Raw genomic sequence first — 13,981 nt, 5'->3', positions numbered from 1 at the left:
CCCTTATAAGCTACCCAGGGGTGTCAAACTCATTTTAGGTCACGGTCAAAATGCAGCTTCATGCGGGCCAGATCAGTTGGACGCGTGCGAACGCAGCTTTCGTTGCCTCTGTTTTTTCAGCCTGCTCTCATGTGTCTCAGTCTCTGCTATAACTACAAAGTGTTTCACTTTACAAATTCCGTTTCTTATGAAGAAGACTGCCGAATAAACACTAAAAACCCTGAAAACCGGTACCTGAATAAACTCAGCATTAGCCATATCATACGCCATAGGCGCTTCGATTACTGGGGCCAGCTTTAATAGTAATTAGATATTACCTCGCGGGCCAAAGATAATTCCACCGCGGGCCGGATTTGGCCCGCGGGCCTTGAGTTTGACATATATGACACACCAAGATCAATCTAACTCTTGCTGTCTACGTGAACCACCGTTTTTTGGTCTTCCATGTGCATACCTATGAGTTTCTTAAATGATCCTTATGTATCCACGTCTACCACCACCCTCAGCAGAGTGTTCTATGAACCCACCACCCTCTGTTTTTTTTAAAAGTCTTGCCTCTGACATGCTTTCCTCCAATTACTTTAAAATTTTGCCCCCTAGTGTTAGCCATTTCTGTCCTGGGAAAAAGTCTCTGGCTGTCTACTGGACCCATGCCTCTTATCATCTTGTACACCTGTCAAGCCATGTCTCGTTCTCCTTTGCTCCAAAGAAAAAAGCTCTAACTCACTCAAATTATCCTCATAAGACATGCTTTCTAATCCAGGCAGTGTCCTGGTAAAACTCCTCTGCACCCGTACTAAAGTTTACACATCCCTCCTGTAATATGGTGAGTAGAACTGTACACAATCCGCTAGGTGTGGCCTAACCAAGGTTTTATAGAGCTATAACATTACCTTGCAACTCTTGAACTCAGCCCCCAACTAATGAAGGCCAATACAACACACACCTTGATCACCCTTGCAACTTGCATGGCAAATTTGAAGGATCTGTTATGGATCTAATAACCCCAAGATCCCTGTGTTCCTCGACACTGCTAAGAATCCTGCTATTAACCCTGTATTCTCCTTCAGATACAACATTCCAAAGTGAATTACTTCACACTTTTCTGAGTTGAATTTTCAGCCTATCAATGTCCCATTGTAGGCTATGGCAACCTCCTATATTATGTGCAACTCCACCAACTATCATGTCATCTGCAAACTTATTAACCCATCCTTCCACTTCATCCAAGCCATTATTAAAAAATGCAATCCAGAACAGAACAGAGCACCAGTGGAACAACAGTGGTCACTGACCTCCAGGGGGAAAACCCTCCATCTGCAACTACCCAGTTCTGTGGGCAAGCCAATTCTGAATCCGCACAGCCAGGTTTCCCTGGATCCCATGCCTCCTGACATTTTGAATGAGATTATCATGGGGAATATGACAAATTACTTACCAAAATTCACATACACTACATACCCTGCTATACCTTCATTAATGTGCTTTGTCACATCCTCAAATAATTCAGTCAGTCTCGTGAGGTATGACCTATCTCTAACAAAGCCACACTGACTATCTCTAATCAGACTATGCTAGTTTTATCTACTTCTAGAGGTTATCAATTGTCTATATTGTTGAGTTGTCCTGTACTGGCATTATACTTTGGTCTCTATCTTGGACTCAATTTGAAAGTAGGAAAATCTATATGTTCTCAATTTCTGAAGTAGGTTTGACTCTACATCCTTCTCATCAAGGAATTTTAGGGCAATAAACCTCTCCTACCCCTCCATGACCAGGGAAATAAAGTTGAGATCAGAGTTTTCTAGAGTCATAGAAAAGTATAGCACAGAAACAGTCCCTTCGGCCCAACTAGTCCATGCAGAACCATTTAAACTGCCTTGTCCCATCACCCTGTACCTGGACCACAGCCCTCCACACTCCTGCCATCCATATACCTATCCAAACTTTTCTTAAACGTTGAAATCACATGTACCACTTGTGCTGGCAGCTTACGACCCTGTGAGTGAAGAAGTTTCCCTTTGTCCTCCTTAAACTTTTCACCTTCACCCTTAACCCATGACCTCCAGTTGTAGTTTCACCCAATTTCAGTGGAAAAAATCTCCTTGCCTTTACCCTACCTATTACCCCTTGATTTTGTATACCTCTATCAAATCTCCCCTCAATCTTCTACTTCCAAGGAATAAAGTCCTATTCTATTAATCTTTCCTTATAATTCAGGTCCTCCAAACCCAGCAAAGTCCATGTAAATTTTCTCTGTACTCTTCCAACTTTATTTATATCTTTGCTGTAGGTACGTGACCAAAACTGCTCATGATACTCCAAATTAGGCCTCACCAGCATATTGTACAACTTTAACATAATATCCCATCTCCTGTCAATAATTTGATTTATGAAGGCCAAAGTGCCAAAAGCTTTTTTCACAATCCTGTCTACCTGTGCCACCACTTTCAATGAATTATGGACCTGTATTCCCAGATCCCTTTGTTCTACTGCACTCCTCAATGCCCTGCTGTGCACTGTATAAGACCTACCCTGGTTGGTCCTACCGAAGTACAACACCTCTTATCTCCGTTAGATTCCATCTGGTCCAGATCCAGCTGCAAGCTCTGATAGTCTTCCTCATTGTCCACTGCACCTCCAATCTTGGTCTCATCCATAAATTTGCAGATCTAGTTAACCACATTATCATCCAAACCATTGCTGGAGATGACAAACAACAACAGACCCAGCACTGATCCTTGTGGCAATTCACTAGTCACATCCAGTCAGAGAGGCAACCATCTAGTTTTCTCACACAGCCAATGTCTAATCCAATTTTCTACTTCATCTTGAATGCCAAGTGATTGAACCTTCTTGATCTACCTCACATGTGGAACCTTGTCAAATGTCTTGCTGAAGTCCATATAAATAACATCCACTGCATTGCCTTCATCAACTTTCCTGGTAACTTCCCCAAAATACTCTACAAGTTTGCTTAGACACAACCTATGACACACAAAGCCATGCTGACTATCCCTAATCAGTCCATGTCTATCCAAATTCTCATATGTCAAGTCCCTTAGAATATCTTCCAATAACTTTTCCACTACTGATGTCAGATTCACCGGTCTAGCAGTTTCCTGGTTTATTTATGGAGCCTTTCTTAAACAGTGGAACAACTTTAGCTATCCTCACCTGTCTCTAAGGATGATTTAAATATCTCTTCTAGGGAGGAAAGTGCGATTTCTGCACTTGCCTACCACAGGGTCCAAGGGAACACCTTGACGGGCCTTGGGGATTTATTCACCATAATTTGCCTCAATACGGCAAATGCCTCTGGTGCAATTTTATAGGGTCCATGAGCTCACTGTTGCTTTGCCTCACTTCTGTATCCCTGTATCTGTCTCCTGAGTAAATACAGATGCAAAAGACCCATTTAAGATGTCCCCTATCTTTTTTGACTTCATGCAATGATTACCATTCTAATTTTCCAGGGGACTACTTTTGTCTATTGCAATCCTTTTGCTCTTAACATATCTGTAGAATCCCTTAGGATTCTCCTTCACCTTGTCTGCTAGAGCAACCTCATGCTGCCTTTCAGCTCTCCTGATTTCTTTCTTAAGTGTTCTCTTACACTTCTTATACTCCATGAGTACCTCATTTGTATCTAGCTGCCTATACCTGCTATGCACCTCCTTTTTTTTCTTAATACCTCTTCAAAGCCAAGGTTCCCTCAACCAGTTATCTTTACCTTTTATTCTTACAGGGTAATACAAGCTTTGTACTCTCAAAATTTCACTTTTGAACACCTCCTACTTACCAAGTACACCTTCGCCAGTAAACAGCTTGTACCAATCCATACTTGCAGATCCTTTCTGATACCATCAAAATTGGTCTTTCTCCAATTTAGAATCTCAGCTGCTGGACCAGACCTATCTTTTTGCATATTTACATTGAAACTATTGTCATTATGATTACTAGATGCAAAGTATTCCCTTACACAAACTTCTGTCACCTGCCCTGTCTCATTCACTGATAAGAGATCGGATATTGCGCAACCAGTCGTTGGAACTTCTATGTGCTGATTAAGGAAACTTTCCTGAACACATTTGACAAACTCTATCCCACAGTACAGGATTCCCAGTTAATATGTGGAAACTTAAACCATCTACTGTAATAACCTTATGTTTCGTGCAGCAGTCTTCGATCTCCCTACATATTTATTTTGCTAAATCCCGCATGGTCATACCTTTCTTATTCTTCAATTCCATCCATAAATCCTCACTGGACAAGTTCTCCAGAAAAGCACTACCATGACATTTTCCTGACTAGTAATGCCACTCCTCTTCCTTTAATCTCTCCTGTTCTGTTGTATCTACAACAATGGAACCCTGGCATTTAGAGTTGCCAGTCCTATCCCTCCTGCAACCAAGTCTTATTAATGGTTACAATATCATAATTCCATGTGTTGATCCATGCCCTGAGCTCATCTGCCTTATCTATAATATTTCTTGCTCAAAACATTAGTCACACCGTGCTCAACCTTTTGATTCCTAACTTTGTCTGAGATCTTAACAATATCTGCCTCCACAATCTCAACATTATCTGTTCTGGCACTCTGGTTTCCATCCCCCTGCAACTCTAGTTTAACCCTCCCCCATGCAGTACTAGTAAATCTTCCCATTAGAAAATTAATCCCCCTCCAGTTCAAGTGCAAACTGTCCCTTTTGTGTAGGTCAAGCCTTCCTTGAAAGGGAAAAGCTAATTGTCCAAAAGAGTAATGAAATTTAAAGTTCAAAGGTTAATTTATTATCAAAGTATACAACTCTGAAGTTCAGATAGCCTTGAAAACAAGAAAGAAAAGAAAGGTAGCACGCTCATCAACCTCCAAATCCCTCCTCCCCATGCAAAAAAATAAACAAAAATGGGCACATTGACTCACCCCCAAATCCCTCTTCCCTACACAAAAAAAAGAGAAAGATTGGGTGAAATCATAAGACTGGGGGGAAAAGCAAGTCCGTAGTCCAAGTCCTCGTTTAAGTAAACAGTCCTAGCTTGATGAGTTTGATCTGTGGGGATTGCAAAACAGCTTCCTATTATGTTGGTATGTGAGAGATCATTTTATAGACTGATTTGTCACTCACACATGTTCTCAGCGTATTGTTGCTCTAGGAATTTGATCCCACATGAAATAGATTTAATATCTTACAATAGCTTAGAACAATAGTTTAATTAACTTCTGCCAATGCTCCACCATGCTGAAATTTGTCAGAAATTTTGCAATCCATTGGCAGCTGCGTTTATGTTTGGCCTTGAGCACTTTTACAGCAGTGTGGTATCTGGGAAGGAATTATGCCTGTGTTTTCGCAAGATTAGCTTGGGTAATGCACGAGATGTCATACATATGTTTTCTCATGAGTGGTTAATTTTATGTGGGGTTGGGAGAGAATTTTATCTGGGTATAGATAAGTTTAAATTAGACAGAAGCCAAAAAAAAGACTATACATCCAAAATTGTTGTTCACAGGGTTATGGATCTTCATCTGCACAGTTGTCCTCTAAATCCAATAAGGAGAGCAGCAACGCTGCTATAATCCGTCGCTTCAATCATCATAGCGCCATGGTGCTGGCAGCCGTCCTTCGTAAGCAGTAAGTATCAAAAATATTTCTTTAATTCCAACTCTGACCTTAAATGTCTGTCCCACTTTTCCACATAATTTCTGCCCACCCCAGCCTAGCTGAAGTTTGATGAGCTGAAATGAAATCACAATATATAATAATAACTTTTATAGAGTACTTTTCATGCCAACCATGTAGTTCAAAGTACAAACATGAAAATAAAAGACAAGGTCAGTGATAATAAATCTGTTTGTCACCAAGCATGAATAACTACCATCCACAGCTGCATTTTCTAGTTTCAGTGCAGCCTTTTGGCCCACTATGCCTGCACCAAGCATAATGCCGATCTAAAATAATCCTATCTTCCTTCACATGGTTTGTATCTCTCAATTCCCCAACTAATCATGTAGTGTCTCTTAAACGTTGTTATTGTCTTTGCTTCTACAAGATATCTCACGCTTTTTGCTAAAAAAAACTTGTAAATCTTTTAACTTTTCCTCTTACTTGCAACTTGTGCCTCCTTGTATCTCCAACCTGAGAAAATTACTTTGCTTCTCATAATTTCATATACAGTATGTTCCAATTACTTGGGACACATTGAGACTAGGTCATTTTGGCCCAATTAGCCGAAGTTTCATGGAAATAGTTAAGAAAGTATAAAAAAGTTGAGTAACAAATAATGTATCGAAATGAAATAAAGAACAAAGTAGAGAACTACCATTACTACTACAGTACTACAAAACTGTATTAGTTCCTAATACTTATCGACAAAGAAATCCATCTGCGTTGTGTTCTTTTGACTGTAAATGAACAGAATGAGCGAAGCCGTTTAGTGCAGAATATAGACTGCCTTCCTATAATGCTCTTGACGATTGTGTCCTCCAAATCTTCATTTTCATTGTAACATACAAGATTGTAACATTTCGATACCCTCAAATTTTTCGTAGTTTCTAACTTATTGATGTAGTGAAATCATTTCATTTTCACTCCTGGCCATTGCTGGTATCTCCAAGCCTGAATGCTTTAAATCTCAGTGAGCAAAATAGTTCTAACTTGTCTTACTATTTATTTCTTGCTAACTATCAGTGACAAAAATCAGTTTTTTAATGCAAATGTGCTCAACTTACTCTATTTAAAAACTGTTTACTCGAAGCATGATGTTGTGTCCAACGGCCCACAAGTGCATGCAACTGATACTATTTAGAAACTTTTTGGCAAGTCTCCTGTCCCAATTTAGTGTCCTAAATAAATGAAGGGAAACCTACCTATTTTCTTGATTGGCTTTTGTTCTTTAAGAGTTGTCCCAAATGAGTTGCTGTCCCAATTAACCGGAATCCACTGTACAATCACATCATTTGTCAGGAACGTGTGCTTCAGCAAAAGCAATCCAAGTTTGCTCAACTTGTCCTTGTAGATTCTAATCCAGGACCATCCTGTTGAACAACTTCAAAATTCTCTCCAATGAACTGTGCATAGTTCTCTAAATGAGGTCTAATTAATACTTTATACAGCTGTAGCATGACTTGCCACCTTTGATACTCAATATTTAGACTAATGAAGGTAAACATACCAATGTCGTCTTTACCACCCTGCACACTTGTAAACTATTGTGTGCACCCCAAGATCCCGCTGTACATCGATATTTCTTTCCAAATATAAAGTTCTATTTCTGTTTACATTGAGCTAAATTGAACAATTGGATATTGAGAATGTAATATGGGACTGTTTCTTTGCATTAGTTGATATCCAGCTCATTTAAGCATTGGTTTAATGTATGCAACAGCAACATTGAAACACATTAATGTGTTACGGGAGCTGAATTTGTTAATGTTTAATTATTAGCTGTTGAAGCATTGAGGAGTGCTTTAACAATAAATTACCCTATGTCTGGACTATTGGATGTTACTCATTAATGCCCAAATATGCTTTCATTTCACTTTTTTTTACATGTCACACGGTGATATAATGAATTTTCCAGAGAACTTGGTTAGTTTAAAAGGAGCGGGAAATATGCAAGCACTCCAGACCCTGGTTCTGGCTACAAACCTAACAAATGTTCCTGACTCTAGCCTCCACTTTTGGCCACGCATTATACTTACGTTTTTGTCCCTTAGTTCACACTCCAAGCTAATGAATCATTGGGATTTCTGGGCTGTCTGGTGCAAGTTTAGTGGAGTATTACCATACCATAATTACCATAATTTTGAGCTGAATTTGATCAGTGATTCAGGAGACTCCTTACATACTACTGCATTTTCTTTATGGCTACTTAATATTCTCTCACTTTTGACATTTTTCTTAGTAGCAAGTTTATCAAATTCGAAATAGAATCAGTTTTAAATTTCACTTTTATATTTAAATTTATCCAGTTAAATTCACATTTTAACCTTTATTTGAAGGCTTCTATTTCAAAGTTCAAAATAAAATTGTCAAAATACATATATGTCACCGTATACAGCCCTGAGATTCATTTTCTTGCAGGCATACTCAATAAATCTATAGAATAATAATCATAACAAAATCAACGAAAGAGCACCCAACTTGGGCGTTCAACCAGAGTGCAGAAGACAACAAAATGTGAAAATACAAAAAGAAAGAAATAATAATAATAAATAAATAAGAATTAAATATTGAGAACATGAGATTAAGAGTCCTTGAAAGTGAATCCATTGGTTGTGAGAACATTTTAATGATGGGGTGAGGGAAGTTATCCCCGTTAGTTTGTGATGGTTGAGGGGTAGTAACTGTTCCTGAACCTGGTGGCATGAGTCTTGAGACTCCCATACCACCTTCCTGTTTCATCAAATTGCAAAAGATTGACTTGATTTTTTTTTCTGGGAGCTTTGATTCCAAGAATTGAAATTGAACTTTAACTGTTTCTGGTATTTTTAATATATTGGGCCAGAATGTAGGATCTTTAGCAGTTTCATGAAGGGTTAGTGCATGAGGCAAGTATTATTTTTCTGCATCTGGCCTTGGTTTTCAAAATATTATTGTCAAGTGGTTGTTTCTACTTCTGTTTACAACTCTGAATAGTTTGAGCTTTAATCTTAATCTAATAGTTTAAATATTAATCTTTAAATTCACCTTCTGGGATCTGGGCACTGCCATGAAGTCTGACATTATTGCCCATCTCTAATTGCCAATGTGAGCTGCTATCGTTAACTACAGCAATCTAGTGGTGAAGATATCCCCACAGAGCTGCTTCTAGGGTATTCCAGGATATAGATCCAGTGGTGAATCTCTAACAGTTAACTAATATTTGCAGTTCTGGATGATATGAGACTTCATGGTGAACATACAAGTGGCAGAGTCTTTTCCCATTTGTCTGTTGCGTGCAAATATGATCCCAGCGACAGTCATTTTACTCAATAATCAGTATTTAAAGAACAAAGAAAATAGAAAAAAATTCTCATCAAAATAGTCTAGAAAAATGCACTTAGTGAAGGATAATTTGTGCCTGAATTTCATCTTAGTGATTTATAGCAATGTGATCAGAATTAGCTACCTACAGGTTAGCTACCTGATTTACCTCATTATATGCTTTTATCTCCACATGGGGCAATTTTTGATAAAATTTTTCTTGACGCCAAGAAAAATTACTTTATTTTGTTTGAAAGGCCAGTTGCTGGCATTAATCCTACATTGATCACTGATTGAACTGTGAATGCTGGATGAAGGGTGAGCAAGGGAACAGAGGAAGAGTGACTATGTAATATTCCTTTTTGTCTCCCATTTGCAGAGAAATGCACAATGATCAGAACGGTGAGAATAGCAGCACTGATGGTAATTCTCGAGATTCTGATTGTTTTCAGCCACCTGTCAAAAAGGTAAGAATCAAGCGAAGACCTAGAAAAAAATACTGCATTATATAGAACTAGGGAACTGCAGCATTTTTGTGTATGCAAAATACTGATTAGACAAAATATGGGACTGTGATTAAGATGGCAACTGACAATGGCAGAGTAAGATTATCTGATTAATGTCTCAAGTATTGAATTGAACCATCCATAAGATTTATTTGGGTTTCATCTGGAAACTGTTTACTTTATTCAGTCTATAACTTGTAACTCTTTCCTGGTGGCTTGGTAATTTCTATCAATGAGAAAGAAAAGCACCACCAATGAAAATTGTAAAAGTTTGATTCTCAAGCTTTTGAATCAATTGATTTCAGATGTGGCAGTGATAACTCATAACTTCATCATTTCTATTAGAGGGGTAATGTGGTAGTTCATTTTCTTAAATGGTCATTTAGTTCAAGTCTTTAATGTTCCAAATGAACAAATAGTTACAATTACACTTGCATATCCTATTCCTATATCCCCATCAAATTTCTTTCCTTTGTCTGCAGTTGCAAGAAAAAGTTTATAAACCCAATTACTTGGTTTTCTGCATTACTCATAAAATCTAAGTCATAATAATAGACAAACACAATCTGCCTAAACTAACTACATACAAATAATTGTACTTTTCATGTCTTTATTGAACACCTTGTTTAATCAATCACAGTCCAAACTGGAAAAAGTATGTGAACCCTTGTATTTAATAAGTGGTGGAATCTCCTTTAGCAGAAATAACTTCCACCGAATGTTTCCTGTAGCTGCTGATCAGATTTGCACAACAGCAAAGAGGAATTTTAGACCATTCCTGATTCAGTTCATCAGTATTTCTGGGATACCTTGCATGAACAGTCCTCTTCAGGTCATGCCACAGCATCTCAATTGGTTTAAGGACTGGACTCTGTCTTGGCCATTCCAAAGCACAAATTTTCTTCTTTTTAAACCATTCTGTGGTTGATTTACTCTTGTGTTTCAGATCATTGTCTTGTTGCATCATCCACCTTCTATTAAGCTTCAGGTGACGGACTGCTACACTTCTGTAAAATGTCTTGATACAGTTTTGAATTTATTGCTCCCTGAACGATTGCAAGCTGTCCAGGCCCTGAGGCAGCAAAGCAGCCCCAAACAATGAGGCTCCTTCCACCATACTTCACAGTTAGAATGAGGTTTTGGTATTCGTGTTCAGTGCCCTTTTCTCTCTAAACATAGCGGTGTGCATTTCTGCCAAAAAGTTCAACTTTTGTCTCATCTGTCCACAGAATATTGTCCCAGATGCATTATGGAACATCCATGTCATCTTTTGCAGAATTCATGCAGCAACGTTTTTGTTTTAGAGAGCAGTGGTTTCCTCAGTGGTGTCCTTCCATAAACACCATTCTTGTTCAGTGTTATAGTGGACACATGAACAGAGACTTTAGCAAGTTCTAGATATTTCTGCAGGTCTTTTGTTGTTACCCTTGGGTTCTTTTTCACCTCCTTCAGCATTGCACATTATGCTCTTGATGTGATCTTTGCAGGACTCTCACTCCTAGGGAGAGTAGCAACAGTACTGTTTCCTCCATTTGTAGACAATTTCTCTTACTGTGTACTGATGAGCAGTCAGGTCTTTTAGAAATGTTTTTGTAGTTTTTTCCAGCTTCATGCATCTCTCCAATTCTTCTAAGTTCCTCTGAAAGTTGTTTTGATTGAGGCTTGGTGCACATAAGCAGATCTTTCTTGAGAAGTGTAGGCTCTGTCAGTAACCTGACTTTGGATTTTTTAAAAATATATGGCGGGGCACCTCTACAACCCACACCTCCAATCTCATCTCATTGATTGGAACACCGGACTCCAAATAGCTTTTGTAGAAGGCATTACCCCATAAGTTCACATTTTTTTTAACTTACACTGTGAATGTTTAAATGGTGTACTCAGTATTGACAAGAAGACGTACAATGTTTGTGTATTGTTTGTTTATGCAGATTTTATTTGTCTATTACTGAGACTTAGATGAAGATCAGACCACATTTTTTGAAAAATTAATGCAGAAAAACAGGTAATTGCAAAGGGTTCACAAACTTTTTCTTGTAACTGTACACAACAATGTATTGTGAATTGTGATTGGCTGTTTATCATGTAAGTGAATTTCATAGGCGATATCACATGGTTTTGTTTGAAATCTTGTATCTAATTCTCATGATTCACTTGTGATTTTTTTTCTATTGTTACGTACCCTGTAACTGGGTCACTTACCAGCAAAGATAGAGAGGTCCATTGAAGTCTGATGGTACTATTTTTAACAGTATTTATTGATAAAAAAATACACAAAATAAGGTCAATGCAAACATGCAGATAATATACGTCGTCAATACTAAATCTAAAAGCGCGGGTATAACAGTAATCAATAAGAAATAGCTCTATCGTTGTCTAGGGGATAATGTATTGTCCGATGGAAATATAAAAGTCACTCAGATCATTCAAGCTCATACAGGCTTCAGCCTTTGGGGACCGCTGGGTTTTCAATTGTTGGAGAGAGAGAGATTTTAGAGAAAAACTTGCCGATTCCTTTTATGATGTCAATCCTTCGAGAGTCGTTGGGAGTTGGTTTCCCCGTTGTTAGCTAAAAATCTTTTGGCCGTGGAAAAGAGCCCACCGATTCCAGGGCAAATGGAACCAGATGCACGTGGGCTTTCCCCTGGTTTCTTGCTATTACGGGATCGCTGGCGTTTCTTCTGGTGCATCTGAGGGGCTGTTCCCACAGACCCTCTTTTTATCCTGACTCACAGGGTCTCAGGTGTCAATCAGGTTGGGGGATGATGCAATCCCTCCCCCAACCTCCTCCTCGGTTCATTGCCTGGGGCGTTGATTGCATCGTCCAGGATGCAATCCACAAGTCCGTCTCCAAGAGACAATAGCCAGTATCAATGGGTCCGCCTTTCGGAGGCCAGGACACATTCTGACCCTTTTGTGGATTCTGCATGTCTTTCTCTCATTTCCTGTGTCTCCTGAATTGACTCAATAGTGATCTTGCGATTCTCACAAAGGAGGGGGCTACCCCCGCACCCTTCGGCCCCTCAGAGCTGTGGTACATTCATAACACTATCCACATTGTGCCTTGTTTTCAGGACTTTAAGTGCTTCTGTCATATTGTCTATTTGCCTGTGTTTTATGAAAAAAAATCCATTTTAAAGATCTTCATATTGGTATTTTCTTTTTATCAGATAGTATCTTTTGCTTTTACCATAATACAAAATTCAGTATTTCAATAAAATGTATTAGAGTACTTTGAAGTTTTATATAATTGTATTGTTAACTGTTCTATATTCTGGAGAAAAATGTAGTGTCCTGTTGCAAAGAACTGCTGGACATGACACAGAAAATGCTGGAAATACTTTACAGTTCTGATGGCATCTGTCCTTTCACATTGAAAACCTTTTAAAACTGGAAAATATTAGAGAAAATCAGTCTTAAAATGGAAACAAGTATTGGAGGGAAAGGTGAAAAAGAGATGGGAGAGATCAGATTATGATCATGTAAAGCGAAAGTAGGTGGCAATGGGACAAAAAAGAACAGCAACCTCAGTGTCCAAAGGCAAGGCAGTGAGAGCAATGGGAATACTGTCACCCACAGGTTCTGTAAGAGCAAAATTATGCCATATGGCCCATTGAATTTGCCTTTTTATATTCCCTCTCAACCTCATTCTCCTGCCTTCACCCCATAACCTTAGATGCCTTTACTAATCAAGAACATATCAACCTCTATTTTAAATATACCCAATGTCTTGCCTCCACAGCATTTGTGGCAATGAATTCCATAGACTCACCACCCTCAGGCTAAAGAAATTAATTCTCGCCAGTCAGAACAAAGAGCAGTGTAACACAGTGCAGACCCTTCAGCCCACAATGTTGTTGCCAGTCTTTTAAACTACTCCAAGACCAATCTCACCCTTCCCTCCCAAATAGCCCTTAAATTTTCCTTTGTCCATATGTCTATCAGAAGTGCCTGCTTCTGCCACTGCCCCGGCATCATTCCACAAACCTGCTACTGTGTAATTTTTAAAAAAAACTACCTCTGACGTTTCTCCTCCACCCCATAATTTCATCCAGTCACCTTAAAGTTTTGCTCCCTTGTATTAGCTATTTCCGCCCTGAGGGAAATGTCTCTGTCTGTCCATTCTATCTTTTCCTCATCTCTTATCAAGTCACCTCGCATCTTTCTGTCAAAAGAGAAGAGACCTAGATTGCTCGGCTTATCTTCATTAGCCATGCTTTCTAAAGCATCCTGTCAAATCTCCTCTACACCTTCTCTAAAGCTTCCACATCCTTGCTATAATGAGACCCTCTCTAAAGCTTCCACATCCTTGCTATAATGAGGCAATCAGAACTGAATGCAATACTCCAACTGTAGACCAGTCAAAATTTTATGGAGTTGTAACATTACCTTGATACTCTTGAACTCAGCCTCCCCCCCCAAACTAATAAAGGCCAAAATGTCATATGGATTCTAAACCATTTATCAACTTGTACTACAACTTTAGGATCTATGGATGTGAATCTCAAAATT

At 38.8% G+C, this 13,981-nt stretch overlaps 1 protein-coding gene across 3 annotated transcripts in view; it reads left to right on the top strand.

Annotated features, from left to right (window-relative positions):
* gtf2h1 (general transcription factor IIH, polypeptide 1) overlaps positions 1-13,981 on the top strand; it is a 79,631-nt gene that overhangs the window by 23,433 nt on the left and 42,217 nt on the right. For all 3 annotated transcript variants that reach the window (XM_073049291.1, XM_073049288.1, XM_073049289.1), the window contains 2 exons: positions 5,509-5,630; positions 9,343-9,430. In XM_073049291.1, coding sequence (XP_072905392.1) covers positions 5,509-5,630; positions 9,343-9,430 — 210 coding nt within the window. The remainder of the gene's footprint in view (positions 1-5,508; positions 5,631-9,342; positions 9,431-13,981) is intronic.

Source organism: Hemitrygon akajei, chromosome 6 (genome assembly GCF_048418815.1).
Source record: "Hemitrygon akajei chromosome 6, sHemAka1.3, whole genome shotgun sequence".
Lineage (NCBI taxonomy): Eukaryota > Metazoa > Chordata > Chondrichthyes > Myliobatiformes > Dasyatidae > Hemitrygon > Hemitrygon akajei.
The sequence above is the reverse complement of the archived record's forward strand: the minus strand, read 5'-3'. Positions and strand labels throughout refer to the sequence as shown.